Source organism: Octopus bimaculoides, chromosome 14 (assembly GCF_046866305.1).
Source record: "Octopus bimaculoides isolate indiv1 chromosome 14, ASM4686630v1, whole genome shotgun sequence".
Lineage (NCBI taxonomy): Eukaryota > Metazoa > Mollusca > Cephalopoda > Octopoda > Octopodidae > Octopus > Octopus bimaculoides.
Window position 1 is genome coordinate 12,747,915 of NC_142941.1, and position 17,886 is coordinate 12,765,800.

The following is a 17,886-nucleotide window of genomic DNA, read 5'->3' on the forward strand; positions in this document are numbered from 1 at the left end:
TATGCCATAGAAACTGGGAAACTGGGCCCATGAGCCTGGCTAGGCTTTAAAAAAGGAGCATAAATAAAAAATAAAAAATAAGATCCCGCCAAAGTTAACTTTTCCTTTCATCTTTTTGAAGTTGATAAAATAAGTACCAGTCAAAAACTGGGGTTGATGTAATCAACACATTCCCTTCCCTGAACATGCTGGCCATTTCAACATTTCTCTGTAAGCTGTAGTGTAATCTAGATGGTGCCTAAAGCCAGTTACCATATTTATGAACTTTAGCTTTTCTTGTTATCAACTGCAGAATCCAGTTTGTTGGCAAATCCAATACATCCAACCATACAGTTAGTTAGTCTCTTGTGAAGTCATAAACCACCTCATTGGCAAAATGTCAGTAATCATCTTATCGCAGTTCAAAAGAAAAATGATATAAAAATTCTGAAGAATTACAGCAAAGATTTTAACAAAAAGAACAAAAAAAAAAAAAAATGCATTGTAACTTTGTTTCTGATAAATAGGTATAGGCATCTTTGAGACTGAGTTGGAATATTAAGTTAAGGAAATGGATTTATTTATTTATTTCTCAAAAAGAAAGTGACAAAAGAGATTTTATTTGTTTCAAAAGTATCTTTTAAAAGATAATATTCTCATATCTCAAACTGACAATAAGAAGATAATATGGAAAAATGCAGTCGACTACTGGCATTCATTTGTGTTGGTATATTTGTGAATTGTTGTCTTGTTTTGGAACAAACCTACTGTCATGAACCAACATTTTCATAACTTGGTAAGCAATTCTCCAGCTAACCTTGGCTAAAACCTGCTTAAAGGAACCAATCAGATTTAATGGATGCAGTCATGTCACAGGAAGAAGAGAAAATTTAATGGTTGTGATGGTCTGTCAGAAGGTAGTTATGGATTACATTCTTTTAAAGGAAAATTATCCGAGTTCATAATGCACTGATTCACTTTGGCTAATGTTATTCGAACTTAGTATGAAGAGCATAAAAATGAATTAAACCATTTGGATTGCTCCCACTTCTCCACAATCACCAGATCTCAATATAATAAAATATTTATGCTGCATTTTGGAGCAGCAAGTGAAGGACTGCTTCCTTCAACCATTGTTGTTGAAAGGGCAAAAACAGGTTTTTATTTGAAGAGTGGCTCAAAATTCCCTTAACAACCATTCAGAACTTGTATAAACCAATTTCACAATGTATTAACAATGTGATTGATGCCAAGGGTGAACCAATTCTTATATTATATAATAAAGTTCTATTTAACAAGGCGTTTCCATTCATTTGCAAGGAGCAACTGTTCTCTAATGATGAAACACAACAGCAATTAACACACTGACATTCAAATCTGCCAGAATGTTATCAAGAATAAATATACAAGTCATTGTTCTGACTTATCATTATTAGTTGGCAGATATCAGAACATATCAGCTAATAATTTTTTGCTGAAAGCATTTCTTCCAGTTTTTTTTTTCTATTCTGAGTTCAAATCCCACTGAAGTCAGCTTTGTCTTTCATCCTTTCAGGGTCAATAAAATAAGTAAGTACCAGTTGTGTACTGGGATCGATGAAATTGACTAGCCCCAAATTTCAGGTCTTGTGCCTATAGTTGAAAGGATTCTTCTTCTATTATTATTATTATTATTATTATTATTAAGACAGCGAGCTGGCAGAATCATTAGCACACAGGGCAAAATGTTTAGTAGTATTTTGTCTGCCGCTCTGTTCTCAGTTCAAATTCTGCCAGGGTCGACTTTGCCTTTCATCCTTTTGGAGTCGATTACATAAGTACCAGCTATGCACTGGGGTCGATGTAATTGACTTAATCCCTTTCTTCAAATTTGATGTCTTGTGCTTCCAGTAGAAAGGCTTATTATTATTATTATTATTATTATTATTATTATTATTATCATCATCATCTTTGTTGTTGTTAGTTTTATAAAAGTGGCTGGCAGGTCCAATGTCCAATTCTAGTTTCCCTGAGGACTGAAGTATGATATTTGATGGGAATGGGTAGATTCTGCATTGCTAATTAACAAAACATTAATTTAACAGTGCTCCTGCTGTTGCTGCTAACGATATAAACAACAAAAGTGAATTATACTTCACCATAGATCAAACTCGTGTCTACTCATACCCTCTGTGGTTGCTAGACTTACTAAAAATAGTAGCCAATTTTATAGCAGATCATACACTATCCAGTTTCAAAATGAAAAAATAAATAAATAAATATAAAGACATATTAAATAATGTACATCTAGATATACCATGCCTGAAAAAAAGAGACGAAGTGGTCATGTCTAGAATTCTTTTGATCATAGATCCACTTGATCTGGGTTGGCCATGGGCTAAACCACATTTTCACACAAATATGTACCGGTACAGCTGCGTCTTTAAGAAGTCTACATTGCAACCACAAGGTTCTGGGTTTGGCTCCACTGCATGGCACCTCTGGCTAATGGTTTCTAATATAGCATTAGGCCAAGCGGTAGCTTATAAGTGAATTAAATACATGGCAGAAACTGCATACACACACACAGAGGCAAATACATTCTCAACCACACATACTTAATGTCTGTGTTTTGCTTGTTTGTCAGTTTGCTGCAATATAGTGCTCTGGGAATGACTGCCCCATAGCACTGGGTGTAAAGGAGTCATCTTCAGAACCCTGTTCCGTAGTGAAACAGTAATCAAGCAAAACACACATATTGAATATGTGTGGTCACTAATGTTTACAACACTAGCAGTGCTTTTAATTCATAATTGAATACACATGCATATATATATATATATATATATATATATACATTACATGGAAAAATGTGAGCAAGAGAAATAATATTCTTAAGATTATAAACCTAGAAAATTACAGGACAAGTTATTATACTTGGAAACTTTCAGGACAGCTTATTACATCTGGTAAAGCACAGAATGAGAAAATTTTTACTTAAAATATTGCAGCTGAGGATAAAATTTCAAATAAAATATTTAGATTTAGAAAATATTAGCTTTTATTAAAGCTAAAAATTTTATTACAAGTTATTACTTCTATACACACATATGTGCATATGCGTGCACACACACACACACACACACAAACACATGTATATATACAAAACCCACTTACAAGACTTTGGTTGGTCTAGGGCTATATAAGAAGACACTTGCTCAAAGTGCCAAGTAGTGGGACTGAACCCAAAACCTTGTGGTAGGAAGCATACAAAATGATACTTCTGCGAACATACCTTTTCCCCATCTACTTCTTTCTCAGGGAAGGATGGTACATAGTGCTGGACTGGTTTGTTAAGATCAAGCAGTCCATTCTCCCACATTTTGGCTACTGCTGCCATGGTGATGGATTTACTAATGCTGGCAATCCTGGTCACGGTGGATGGGGTGTATGGAATTCGATTCTCCAGGTCAGCATAGCCGAACCCTGTAAGGAACCAATCAGAATTAATGAATATAATCATGTGATAGGAAAAGAAGAATGCAAGTTAGAATGTAATTAGATTAGAGGTGAGAAAAAAAAGTTAATAATGAAGATAAAACATTCATAGAAATACAATTATACATACATATATATGTATGTATATCATCATCATCATCATCATTTAACGTCCGCTTTCCATGCTAGCATGGGTTGGACAATTTGACTGAGGACTGGTGAAACCGGATGGCAACACCAGGCTTCAAAGTTATTTTATTCCACATAGGTAGAGGTAGAAATACTGAAAAAGAAGTTGAAAATGCACTGGGAGTCATTTAAATGGTTTGCTTTGAAGGGCTTAACCACTTTCACAGATATTTCTGATTTTCAAAGGTTAAATGACATAGAAAGATGTGGAGCCGAAGCATAGCCCCGCGTCTTTCTACTGTATCTCACTTATCTTTTGAAAATCAGAAAAATTGGCGAAATTGGTTAAGCCTTTTAAAAAAGAACCATCTAAAGGATTCCGAGTGCATTTTCAACTTGTGTGTATATGTGTGTATATATATATATATATATATATATATATATATATATATATATATATCAGGTCATCCCATAAGTTCTGTCCAAATTTTGAATAAAGAAAACAAGTGATCAAATGTTATATTTAATTGAAATTTAATCATCAATGTACTTTCCCTGATTATCTATGACTTCTTTCCATCTATTTACAAGCTTTTTAATCCCATCAATGTAAAACTCTTTTGATTTCAAAGTGAAGAACTCTGAAATGTCAGTTTTGAGGCACAGGCATGACTATCTGGTATGAACCTTGCTTCCCAACCACATGGTTCTGGGTTCAGTCCCACTGCATGGCACCTTGGGCAAATGTCTTCTAGTATAGCCTTGGGCCATCCAAGCCATGCCAGCATGGAAAATAGACATTTAATGATGATGTTGATGATGGTGGTGATGTGCTGTATCTTCTCAGACTAACTGTTACAATTAGGTCCTCACAAATGCTGCTCTGATATTATATTGGCCCCCAGATGTGCTGTAACTTCTCAGAATGATTAGGTACTCACAAACCTTCTACAATTAGGTACTCACAAACACAATGTGAATTTGACCACAAGAGTGCTCTATCTTCTTAGAATAGCCCTTACAAAAGGTTTGATTCTCAGTAAACTTCTGTTTTATATTAACTTCATCTTAGTGAGTGGATGTAACAGAAGAATAGGGGCAAATGGTGACGGGGAACTAAATACTAAATGTTGAGCCAAAAGGGTCATTGAAGATTAAGGTGCCGAGAGGTGGTAGTAGGGAACTAGGGTTGAAGTCCGGAATCAGTGGTGGATGACTGGGGAGCATAAAACCAAGGATAGAAGAGGGAGTCTGTGGCTAAGATGTAGAGGCAAGATGGGTGTGGACTGAAAAAAAAAAAAAGAGCGTTGGTAATTCTTGTAATAAAGTACGATATTAGTAAATAGTTTCAAATGAGATACCTTCGCTCCAGACAAGTTCTCCATCAATGCTGACTGCAATAACCAAGCCAGGGGCACTACATTCAGCCTGAAAAAGGAAAATTATGGAAAGAAATATATTTCTACTAATAATCATGTTTGAGATTGAAATCAGAGAGTAGAGGTTAGGTCGATATACAATTAGGGCAAACACAAAAAAATACATTGCAATACTTATTTTCAGATAGCATTATACACATATATAATGCTATCTGATGATGTACACATATATAATGCTATCTGATGATATACACATAAATAATGCTATCTGATGATAAATACTGCAATACTTTTTTTTCTTGTACTTACACGTAATAAACACAGTACGTTTTTCTATTTATACATACATACAAACATACACAAACACATGTATAACTAAATGTTTGTACTTACACACACACACTATGTCTTTGTATTTGCACAAACATATAAACACACACGTACTACATACTGAGTTTTTGTATTTGCAGACAGGCAGACAGACACACACACACTATATACTGAATGTTTGTACTGACACATGCACTAAATACTAAGCTCTTGTACACACACATAACACACACACACACACACACACTGGTATTCATGTCAGTGAACATCATTGCATATCCATGGGGTTTTAAGCAGGCACAGATTATGACCTGCTTGGAGGAAGCAGCACAGAGGATGACCTGTTTTGCAGTGGTTAAAGAAATAACTTGGGTAATATGTAAAAGATACTTGCATTGCACCATTTTTGTAACTATTAAAAAAAAAAAATCTCCACACTCCTTTATCTGCAAATAATATTACACAGATGCACACAAATTAAGTTCTTCTACAACCTCTCCCACATAAAATTTAGCTGTTCTTTTTTAATTTTGCATGCTTGCTTCTTTTTTCTTACACACATGCATTTAAGTTTTTGTACACAAACACACACACATATATACACACTATTAAGTTTTTGTATACAGATACACATACACAATTAAATTTTTGTATACCACACACAGACACTTAAGCTTTAGTACACAAACACATATACTATTAAATTTCGACACACACACACACACACACACGCTATTAAGTTTTGTATACACACACAAATATATTCATACAGACTTTTAAAATTTTGTACACATACATAACACTATTAAGTTTTGCACACACACACATATTATTAAGTTTTGTACACATACACACTATTACATTTTTGTACACACACATACATACACACACTTAAATCTTTGTTAAAATATACACATGCATACAACTTGGTTTTTGTACACCACCCGTTGTTCGTATCTTAAGAAAAAAAAAAAAGAAGGAAGGACACATTGGATTATGCAGTCCGAAAGGATTATGCAAGTCTGAAAGAGGATAGATCTAAATGGTAATTGTTAAAATGCTTCTGGTCAAAGGCTGACTCGGTCAAGGCTTATCTGGGGTTAAACGCATCGCTACAAACGTACTAATAGCGTAAGCTTTGAGTCATTGCTTGACTTGCTAGAAATACCAACGAAATCTTCCTTAAAACACTCTTTTAATGTTTATAAAAAAGAAGAGCACATGAGATATTATGTTTGAAGAAATAAAGACATGTTGGTCACAGCTGGAGCGCCTATAATCATAGATCTATTCGATTAGGGTTGATATGGAGCTAAACGGAAGCTTCTACATGGTCGGTAGATCTGTTAGATATAGTAATCAAATAGCGATCATATGAAACTTTATCGTGTTAAAAATTGCAGGTCAAATAAGGTGGGCTTGAGTTACCTGCACAAAAGAAAAGACACTGGGTGGATTCAGTTGGAACGACACAGGTCTGCTGGATCAGGGCCAATTTGGAGTTTAACAACGACACAAATCACAGCTACAGACAACGTTAGAGATGTCCAACAGTAATCTTGCTTATTTACCTTTTTGCATTCGGCGAGATCTTTAGCTACGACTATAGCTTCTTCTAATGTAAGTTTTTCTGATGTGGGTAGCTTCACGAGTCGCTGTGGCACTGGGGGTTGCCGGCATTCTGCAACAGTAGATAGTGTTTGCCTGTTGCCACCCCCGCCGTCGTACAAGTAACTACCGACGAGGAGAACAGCCGCGCTGCCGGCTCCTAGTCGAAGAAGTAGACTTTTGAAAATATTCTTTAGGTTTCGTGGTGTTTGTTCTTCACGGAATGACGATCGAAACCTGGAAAAAGAACTGGAATACTGTTTGAAGCAGAACTGAGGGGTAACGTGTTGTCTCGTAGACCATGTCGAACGTTGAAGAAGCGATCGCAGGCAACATAAACGGTTGTTGGCCAATGCAGTCATTGTTGATGTCTTGTTTACTTACGTGAGACGTCTAAATATAATCAAATATTTATATATAGATATATTCTCTCGCTCACCAAACAGAAAGATCGATGTAATATATAATATTGTAGAAATAATAAGGCAATGTAATGAATGTGATTTTCAAGTCTGCGAGTCACTCTGAAGATGAAAAAAAAAAGCCTCGGTTTGAAACGGTGCTACATGAGTTTTAATGTTGATTTCCTTTTTCATTTGTCCTTCTTTATATTATTTCCTTAATCTAAAAAGGTAAAATTCTTGCCTGTTACTCATATTTTTAGTTCAGAAAGATCAAATTGAGTAACAATGCATTTACTGTTTGAATATAAATAACAACAGGTAAGCGGTAGGTGAGAGAAACACAATACGATGAATTTAGGAGAAGAGTGCTAGGGAGAAGAATATAGGTAGTGCGAGATAGTTGTGTTTTTTTTAATTCTTTATTAATGACCCTTGTATATTTCAGATGGGTAATAATAAATGTGTTAGGTTAAATTAAATTGTTGTCTGATCGTCGTTCCAGCCGTGACCATCGTGTTTTTTTCCCCCCAAGGCAAAGTATTCCATAGACTACACTATCGGATGTGTCCATTATTTTTTAGGGCACTAGGATTTAATTAAGAGAGATTTGGCTGCTATTTCTAGCAGGCCAGGTGACGCTGATGTTATTTAGCTAAACCAGATCAGACCTGCTCTAGTCGAACAGACATGTTAGCAAGACAATCTAACCATGAGCATCCTGTCTCTATAAGGAGAGTTTTGCTAAGATTATGTTATCCAAACATGTTCTTAATGGGAGAAAGTGAATTGGAAGAGGTTCGGCAACTAATTCTATCAGACCGAGTAACGAGATTAGTCTCCCTTATTGGTTCGTGTACTTTGAAGGGTTGCCAGATGGTGCATAATTACTCTCTTTACTCTTTTACTTGTTTCAGTCATTTGACTGCGGCCATGCTGGAGCACCGCCTTCAGTCGAATCAAATCGACCCCAGGACTTATTATATCGGTCTCTTTTTGCCGAACCGCTAAGTTACGGGGACGTAAACACACCACCATCGGTTGTCAAGCGATGGTGGGGGGACAAACACAGACACACAAACATATATATATATATATATACATACATATATACGACGGGCCTCTTTCAGTTTCCGTCTACCAAATCCACTCACAAGGCTTTGGTCGGCCCGAGGCTATAGTAGAAGACACTTGCCCAAGGTGCCACGCAGTGGGACTGAACACGGAACCATGTGGTTGATAAGCAAACTACTTACCACACAGCCACTCCGAAGAGTTCAAAAAGTGTATATAAACATTAAATCCAAGGAGAAAAAAAGTTTTAAAAATCTCAGGAGAACTTCAGTAAAAGACATATTGGTTAAAGATTACTGTGGACGGGTGTTAAAGTAAACATTAACTGACATATTTAATGGGGTTTATTTTCTATTTCATTGTTTTAAGATATTGGGGGTGGAGGAGCACGCTTGTAATATCATTATAACTTCTGCTGCCGACAAAAAATAAGCAATATATATAAGAGCAGGTACGGATGTATGGGTCAGGAGTTCGCTTCCCAATTACATGGTGTTGTGCGCAGTCCCATTGCATAGTACATTGGGCAAGTGTTTTCAACTACAGTCCCAGGCTGATCAATACCTTTTGAGAGAATTGGTTGACAAAAATATATACACCGGGCTTCACACAGTTTATCCTCACCAGACCTTATACATGCAAACAGAAATTTTTCTGTCACATGGTTTCGGGTTCAGTCCCACTGTGTGGCACCTTGGGCAAGTGTCTTCTACTATAGCAGCGGGCCGACGAAAGCCTTGTAAGTGGATTTGGTAGACGGAAACTGAAAGAAGCCTGTCGTATATATATATATATATATATATATATATATATATATATATATATATATATATATATGTATGTATGTGTGTGTATATGTTTGTGTTTGTCCCACCAACATCGCTTGACAACCGATGGTGGTGTGTTTACGTCCCCGTAACTTAGCAGTTTGGCAAAAGACACCAATAGAATAAGTACTAGGCTTACAAAGAATAAGTCCTGGGGTCGATTTGCTCGACTAGAAAAGGTGGTGCTCTAGCATGGCCACAGCCAAATGACTGAAACAAGTGAAAGAATAGAATAACTATGATAATTGCCAATGAGTATTATATATTCATTTGACGTTATGCAAGGAAGGAAATATCTGAAATGGCTGAGGAAGGAAAGTTGTTATAAACTATAGAAAATAGAGACCAGCATTCTAAGAATCGTTACCCTTGTGTGCGTGTGCGTGCAGGATAGTCTAAAAAGTGTGGGGACGTCTGGTTTAATCTAAAACTTGTGCTTTCATGGGTTGGGCTTGTAGTATATGACGTAATGTTACATTGATGCTCAGAGTAATCTCCCTTAGCTTATAAACCACACGTATGTTTTGGGTAACGGGGTTGGTGGAGGGGGGGGGGGGGGGTTAGAGAAGAACCACTGCAAAGTGAAAGAGAGAGAGAGATGCCAGAGCAGCCAAAATAGATTGGGAAGATTAAAGGTAAAGTAAAATGTAATAGCTAGAGAACAATATTTCAAACATACAGATCCACGTTCGAATGTGATTATATTATTATATGATATATATATATATATATATATATATATATGTATGTATGTATATTCCTGCGTGTGCTTTATACACACACACATATACATACATACATACATATATAAATATATTCCTGTGTGTGTTTGTTTATATGTATGTAAAGGTCCAATCATTGATTTATTTTAATTGACGCACATACGTCGCAGAATTGAAAGCTCGTCACATACACACACACACATACACACTTAGTGTATTCAATATTTTGTAGAAAGAATGTATTAGGAAGAAGGCATTAAATTATTCCGTCGCCACTCAAATTTTCTCGATATGGACAATTGTTCGTTCAGGCGACACTTCCCTCCTGACGCACATAGCAAAGTATCGAATAACTCTATGCAGTCGCTTATCCAAACACACACGCGACTGATTTTCGTCATTAGAATGCAAAACTACACCAGAACAACATATTTTAAAAATAATCTAGTGAAAAGTTTGTTTGGAAGAAATTTATCAAAATCTCTCTCTCTCTCTCTCTCTCTCTCTCTCTCTCTCTCTCTCTCTCTCTCTCACACACACACAAGTATGTGTGTATGTTTGTGTGTATATATATGTGTAAGAATGTATGTGTATATATATATACATGCGTGTAAGTATGTGTGTATTTGTTGCTTAGTACAAGTGTTTGGTGGCCACAGAAGAAATTTGGGGAAGAACAAATCCAAAATATAAATAAACAATACCAGATCATATTGTTTACAAATAATAATGATATGGCGATGTTTCGATATGACTCGCAGAAACTTTCAAATACTCGATAACCACAATACTCATTTGTAATTGCATCATAACTACTGAAATACTTTCTATTATTGAAATGAAGAATTTGCTTTGTTTGTATTGCAAAGAAGAAAAAATGCGTAATTGGTATCTATTTATATATTTTATTATTCTTAATTAAGAGAGGTACAAAGAGGCTAAAAGGCCAAGCATGCACGAAACTTTGTAACTCCTACTGATTAAAAATAATACATACATTATCTTGTATTGAGTTTTATCTATTCTGTTATCAGTAACAGGCCTCTGTGTGTGTCGATATTAATAATACAGTGAGTGTGTATGTATGTAGTCTCATAATAGCAAATTAACAATTGGTAATTTGAGAACTAATTGCGTAACATACATGCGAGATATATATTACGTAGTTTCAATTCAGCAAATGAGTCTGTGTTGTCATTCGACGTACTAAAAAATAGCAGCCAAATCTCCATCAAATTGCTCTCTAATATGAGGATCTAACGCGTTGAATAATGTTGTAGTATAATAATGACACTTACAACGACAACTTTGTGTTGTCAACGACCAGCTCAGGCTCCGCTGCTCGTCAGGTTGAGAGAAAAAAAAAACTGTCACTATATCGATGGCTCTTTGACAGATTATGGTTGAGTCTATGGCAGTTGAGACCTCTGACTTTCTTTGTACTCGTTGTCGGCGCAGAAATTGCTGTCCGCAAGTGCCAACCCCGCGAGTTACAGTGGATCCGGGGCAACGTCTTCATTTTATCTGCTGGTACCTGGAGAAATGTTTTGATATTGAGGGGCAAGATTCTCCGTATTCGAGTAATACAACGTCTCTGTTACCTTAATACTGTGTTCTATCTATTTGCAGGGTTTTTAGGATACGTTGTAGAAGTTTCGTAAATAGTTCATTTTAATCCATTGTACTTCTCAGAAGATATGACTTTAGACATTATCAAAATATTGCCACCAGTAAAATTGTCGGTCTTATCAATATGGATGGAAAGATGTAGTCGTATATGCCCCTTAAATGTTGGGTTAAAATATCTTTGAGGGGTAAATGATGGGTTAAAATATCTTTGATTTTAGATCTGCTCAATCAGGATTAACTGTTAGTTAAACAACAAGCGATGGGCGTTGTTTCAAGTCACATAGAGCGTAATCACCAGTGTGACCGTACCCACTTATTATACACTTATGTTGGTGCATATTGTCGAAGGTAATGTACGATTAAATGAACTTGTTTATGAAATATATATAAAAAAATTTTAAACAGTGTTGAAGGGGCAAGTTAGGGTTTATATTTAAGAAAAAGAGTTTTCGAAGGAGAAAAACAAACAAAAGCTTAACTAATGTGGTTAAAACGATTAATAGTTACAGGCTAGGAGCACTAGCGTAGCTAGAGTGTGTGCCGCTCGGGAAGACCCTTGCGTTTGCCGGCCCCGGACCCCATAAAAAACACATATTGCCTACAGCAATAACCTACAGCGTTAATGGGGTCAATATAAAGATCCTCACCTGGGAACAAAAAAAGAAAAAAATAATAAATAACCAGCCGGCGGGGGGTGGGGTGTTAAGAAGTATGTGGAAAACGAATATAAAAAAAAAAAAAAACGCGCGCCGACGACCCTGGGGTGGGGAGAGGACTTTCGGAAAATTCACAAAATCCGATTTTTCCGTCATAACTTCCGGTAAAATGGATATATATTGATTTTTTTTTTACGGGATCCTACGTTTTTGGTTATGGAGGATCCAATTCTGAAAAAAATTTTTTCAAAGAATTGCATTTTAAAAATTTCAGTTACCCTCAGGCCTTTTACTTGAACGCACACAGAAGCAGTCAAAACAACCGTTCATTTTCATATTTAGATAGTGGGATGGCTTGGAGGATTTGGGGTCAGAGTTTTTCATTAAAAAATTGGAAATTAAAATTTGAATTTGTTTTAATTTTTTCCATATTCTTAATCTCCGTGTTTTCCCACGTAGATTGTTGGAAAAAAAAATTCGAAAAAAAAATTTTTGAAGAAAGTTTAAAAAAGAAAGTTTGTTATATTACTGCGGGAAATTACTCTGAAAGAAATCTTTGCAGAAAGGTGAGTAGATTGATTGCATTATGTCATCGCAGTTTTGTGAGATTTGGCTGTTATTTCTAGCATATGGATAGCCTGCTCGAAGGCCTGAGGGTATATGTATTCTTTTACTTGTTTCAATCATTTGACTGCGGCCATGCTGGAGCACCACCTTTTAGTCGAGCAAATCGACCCCAAGACTTATTCTTTGTAAGCCTAGTACTTATTCTATCGGTCATTTTTGCTGAACCTCTAAGTTACGGGCACGTAAACACACCAGCATCGGTTGTCAAGCGATTGTTGGGGGGGGGGGGGGACAAACACAGACACACAAACATATACACACACATACATATATATATATATATATACATATATATGACGGGCTTCTTTCAGTTCCCGTTTACCAAATCCACTCACAAGGCTTTGGTCAGCCCAAGGCTATAGAAGACACTAAATTTTGAAAATGCGATTTTTTGAAAATATTTTTTGGGGGAATCGGACTCTCCATAACCAAAAATGTGGGATTCCGTAAAAAAGATCAATATATATCTACCTTACCGGAAGTTATAACGGAAAAATCCGATCTTGTGAATTCTCCGAAAGTCCCCTTCCCACCCACAGGGTCATTAGCGTGCATTTTTTTTCCATATCCATTTTCCACATACTTGTTAACACACCCCAGGCTAGTTAATTTTATTTTTTGTTTCTTGTTAGGAGGATAAGATGGTTTACTCTTTTATCATCTTCAGAATATTCTAACTTTTTGAGCCATCTTGCTAGAAATAACAGCCAGATATCACTAAAATTACACAGTAGTGTCTTGAGAGCGGTTGATTGATGAACTTAGTGTTGAGTTGATGATTTTTTTTCTTTCTTTTTTCTTCGCTTATGATTATATTTTTGGATTTGTATTTCAATGTGGAATATTTATGCAATTATGTATGGTGTAACAATAAATTCATGTTTTTCTTTTTAACCCTTTAGTGTTTAAACTGGCCATATCTGGCCCAAATATTCTACATGTTTTACATTCAAACTGGCCATATCTAGCCTCTCACACCTAACCTACATTGACATTCTAAAAACAAACAATCACATCATTGAAACCTCAAAGCTATAAGATAATGCATAATTAATTCAAAGCAATTTGAGTGAAAAAGTATTACATTTAACAGAGTAATCTGAACACTAAAGGGTTAAAAAATGTTTCTTTTGAAGATAGTAATCCTCTAAATTTTACCATTTTAAAAAAAAAATAGATTTCATTTCTTTTACATTTCAGTTACTCGTGTTTAGAAGGAATAAAATGGTGAAGGATATCAAAAATAATATGTTTATTTTCCAACTTTTATTGCTTGGGTTTGTTCTTGTATCTGAAGTTGTTGCGGACAATTCTTCACTCGACATTCATTCCTTTTCTGTCATAAGTGACGTCAAGTTTCGCTATGCAACCACAAGACTGGAAACTGTATTCAAGAACACACGTAAATCTGCAGCGTTGGCCATATTTCACGTCAACATTCCAGAAAATGCATTTGTTTCAAATTTTACCATGGCGGTTAATGGTTCTGTATTCGTGGGAGAAGTTCTAGAGAAAAAGGAAGCCAGGGAAATTTACAACAAAGCTGCGCAAAGAGGTGAGACAGCAGCTTACGTCGGCACTGAACATAGGTACTCAAACACATTCCATGTGATGGTCAGTGTAGAGGCACAGCAAACAGCTGTGTTCACACTCACATACCAAGAGCTATTACAAAGGTCATTCGGGAAATACAGACATGTTATTCATTTAACCAACGAACAAATCATTGAGAACTTTAAAATAGAAGTCTTTATATCAGATCTTCAAGGCATTGAACTTAAGCAAGTGAGTCTTGAGAAAAATGATATTGAAACAAGTAGGGAGACGAAACAAGTAGGGAGCGTAGACTACATAAGCAATAAACAACTTTATATAAACTATGAACCCAGTGTGTCTGACCAGAAGGCCTTCTCTTCTCAGGGAATCACAGGACTGTTTGAAGTAAACTATGATGTTGACTGGAAAGTATCTTCAAACATGGTTTATGCTATCGATGGATACTTTGTACATTTTTATGCTCCTGATTCTTTCCCCTCACTTCAGAAGAAGATAGTTTTCATATTAGATGTGAGTGGTTCAATGAATGGCCATAAAATAAAACAAATGAAAAATGCAATGAAAGGTATCCTTCATTCTTTGAAACAAGCTCTGGACACATTCATGATTGGAATATTTAGTGAAAGCACCAAATGGATGACTGATGGTTTTTTGCCAGCAAGTAAGGAGAATATTGATGTTGCTTTAAACTATATTGATAAATTAGCAGCAGATGGAGGAACAAACATTAATGAAGCTCTTCTTACTAGCCTGAATAAATTTGATAATCAGAAGTCCAGTGAGACTAAAAATTTAGTCTTTTTCCTGACTGATGGCCAACCAACTAATGGTGTCAGCAACTTGAATAGTATTATGAAAAATGTGAAAGAAGCCAATAGTGACACTTCTACTTCTATTTTCACATTGGGCTTTGGTGAAGGTAGTGACATGGATTTCTTGAAACAACTTGCTGGTGAAAATGGTGGATTTAGTCGTAAGATTTATGTAGCAGCTGACAGTCGAATGCAAATCTTAAACTTATATTCAGAAATTTCTCGCATCCTTTTGAAAAACATTGATATAGTTTACCTAGATGATGCTATCAATCGTACAACCTTAACAAAAAATTCATTTAGCTATTACTTCAAAGGATCAGAGATAGTTATTGCTGGTACCACATCAGAACAATTGAAAGAAGACATAAGCATTTTGCTCACAATGGACACTTCTTCTGGTTTGAAATCTGAAAAAGTAAAGCTGCCTGTTGAAAATCTTGATGATGAATTTCCATTAGGTCTTGAATCCATTCCACAGAATCCCAGACTGACTACACTTCAGTCTCTTCATACTATAACTCGCAACACATGGGTCCAGCTCACTTTAAAGAGGCTATTAAATTTAGAAAGAACTCCAGAAGTTCAAAAACGGATAATCACAATAGCACTCAAATATGGCTTTGTTACGCCTCTGACTTCAATGGTGGTTGTACAAAACAGGGAAATGAAAATGGTTAGGGAAGCTTACCATCGACGTACTTATGCTCTTAAGGCAAGTCATGCACTTGCATGTGGAAATACCTGCTGCTTTTCCTTTTACCTACTGTTGGTTATCGGTTGCCTCCAAATGGTAAGAATTACTTATTATTATTATACTCTTTACTCTTACTCTCTCTTTTACTTGTTTCAGTCATTTGACTGCGGCCATGCTGGAGCACCGCCTTTAGTCGAGCAAATCGACCCCAGGACTTATTCTTTGGAAGCCTTGTATTTATTCTATCGGTCTCTTTTGCCGAACCACTAAGTTACAGGGACGTAAACACACCAGCATCGGTTATCAAGCGATGGTGGGGGGACAAACACAGACACACAAACACACATATATATATATATACATACATATACGATGGGCTTCTTTCAGTTTCCATCTACCAAATCCACTCACAAGGCTTTGGTTGACCCGAGGCTATAGTAGAAGACACTTGTCCAAGGTGCCACACAGTGGGACTGAACCCGGAACCATGTGATTGGTAAACAAGCTACTTACCACACAGCCACTCCTGCGCCTATATTATCATTATTTATTGTTCAACATTAAAGTAGTTACTGAATATCTCTCTTTGAGAGATTTCTGCGAAAAGAAACAGTAACATTCTTAGTTTTTTTTTTTCTTTCTTTCTCTTTCTTTTCAGTATTTTCATAATTGGTAGAAAATCTTGTCTGCACTTGACATCAAGGAAATTCTGTTGAAGAGAATTCATGAAGAAAATTCTGATATTTGCTTCAATGACACTCATAAAGTTTTGAAACAAGCTCCAACAGCAACATTTGGTAACAACTGTATCACCACAAATGATTTTAAGGAAGCTAAATAGTGGACACTATACAATATGAGAAAAATCTAGTAAGAATACAAAATAGAGGTAGATATCTGAATTATATGATAAAGATATTGCATATGTGTGTGTGTGTCATTTTAACAGAATATGATGGATATGCATAATGATGAATGGAATGCTATTAAGTTTTTTTTTTTAAATGTTAGAGGATATAATGTCAAAGGTAGCCTATAGAAAGAGGAGGGGAAAAGGAAAGAAAAATATCAGAAACCAAATAAATGAGGAAGGGAGGTAATCCTTATTTAAACCCCTTTTTTCATTCTAAAGGTAAATCAATATCTTTTAAAGATAGTTACACTAAAAATAAGGCAACTAATAGTAAAACTATTTGGTTGATTATTCCTTATGGGAGGCAAATTAAATCTAATCTTCCTTTTCAGTTTTGGGAAGCTATTATTAGGAATTTTCCAAATTCTTTTTTCTAAAAATCCCCTTGTAAACACGCTTAAAGAGCATGCTTACTGATGTAAATATTGGCAGAAACACACCTTTAGTTCATATAAGTGATATCTACCATTATATATAATTTAAACTTTGATTTTCTTCTTACATTTCACTTCCACTAGATATATCTTGTTCTAAGACTTTAGGGTTTAATTTAATTTACATATCGTTCTATACTTCTCATTTATTTGGTTTCTGATTTTTTCTTTCTTTTACCCCTCCTACTTTTGACGTTATATCCTCTAATGTTTTTTAAAAAAAAATCTTAATAATGTTCCATTCATCATGATACATATCCATCATATTCTGTTAAAATGTGTTATTGATGAGTTTTATTTCTTCATTTCCCTGAAGAGAGGATTACATTGTTTTACACCATTTTATTCCTTTGGAATAATACCAATGATATCTTTGAAACATGTGTCGGAAGTAAAAGAATTTATTTATATATATATGTTTTGCATATTTTAATTCTACATAGAAAGTTTAATATTTGTGGTCACAAATAAACGCCATTTTGTCACATGATACACATTGTATAAATTCTATGCCTCATGGGTAATACTACAGTCAACAAAGAATCTTCGATAAGATAAGTGATGTTGTTCTTTTTATTAATACTGTTGACCATCCGAATTCATTTAATAGTTAATAACACTATCTTTTTATGTTT

At 35.5% G+C, this 17,886-nt stretch overlaps 3 protein-coding genes across 8 annotated transcripts in view; 2 read left to right on the top strand and 1 right to left on the bottom strand.

Annotated features, from left to right (window-relative positions):
* Positions 1–7,434, bottom strand: part of LOC106874975 (serine beta-lactamase-like protein LACTB, mitochondrial) — a 20,020-nt gene extending 12,586 nt beyond the window's left edge. For all 4 annotated transcript variants that reach the window (XM_089362326.1, XM_014922905.3, XM_014922904.3 and 1 more), the window contains exons 1-3: positions 6,866–7,434; positions 4,947–5,013; positions 3,254–3,444 (exon numbers count right to left, since the gene is read on the bottom strand). In XM_089362326.1, coding sequence (XP_089218452.1) covers positions 3,254–3,444; positions 4,947–5,013; positions 6,866–7,264 — 657 coding nt within the window. In that variant the 5' untranslated portion in view covers positions 7,265–7,434. The remainder of the gene's footprint in view (positions 1–3,253; positions 3,445–4,946; positions 5,014–6,865) is intronic.
* The window catches only part of LOC106874974 (inter-alpha-trypsin inhibitor heavy chain H4), a 12,856-nt gene continuing 438 nt past the window's right edge, over positions 5,469–17,886 (top strand). Inside the window, exons 1-4 of one of the 3 annotated variants that reach the window (XM_052972674.2) lie at positions 9,769–9,839; positions 12,671–12,777; positions 14,039–16,000; positions 16,563–17,886. The exon at positions 16,563–17,886 is cut by the window's right edge and continues 438 nt beyond it. In XM_052972674.2, the coding sequence (XP_052828634.1) occupies positions 14,063–16,000; positions 16,563–16,580 (1,956 nt within the window). In that variant the 5' untranslated portion in view covers positions 9,769–9,839; positions 12,671–12,777; positions 14,039–14,062 and the 3' untranslated portion in view covers positions 16,581–17,886. Of the gene's footprint in view, positions 5,667–9,725; positions 9,840–12,670; positions 12,778–14,038; positions 16,001–16,562 lie in introns of those variants that run through there. The other 2 variants (XM_089362325.1, XM_014922900.3) reach the window with 2 other exon arrangements.
* Positions 16,655–17,886, top strand: part of LOC149132623 (uncharacterized) — a 17,303-nt gene continuing 16,071 nt past the window's right edge. Inside the window, exon 1 of the mRNA XM_089362330.1 lies at positions 16,655–16,793. The gene's annotated coding sequence lies outside the window, so the exon portion shown is untranslated. The remainder of the gene's footprint in view (positions 16,794–17,886) is intronic.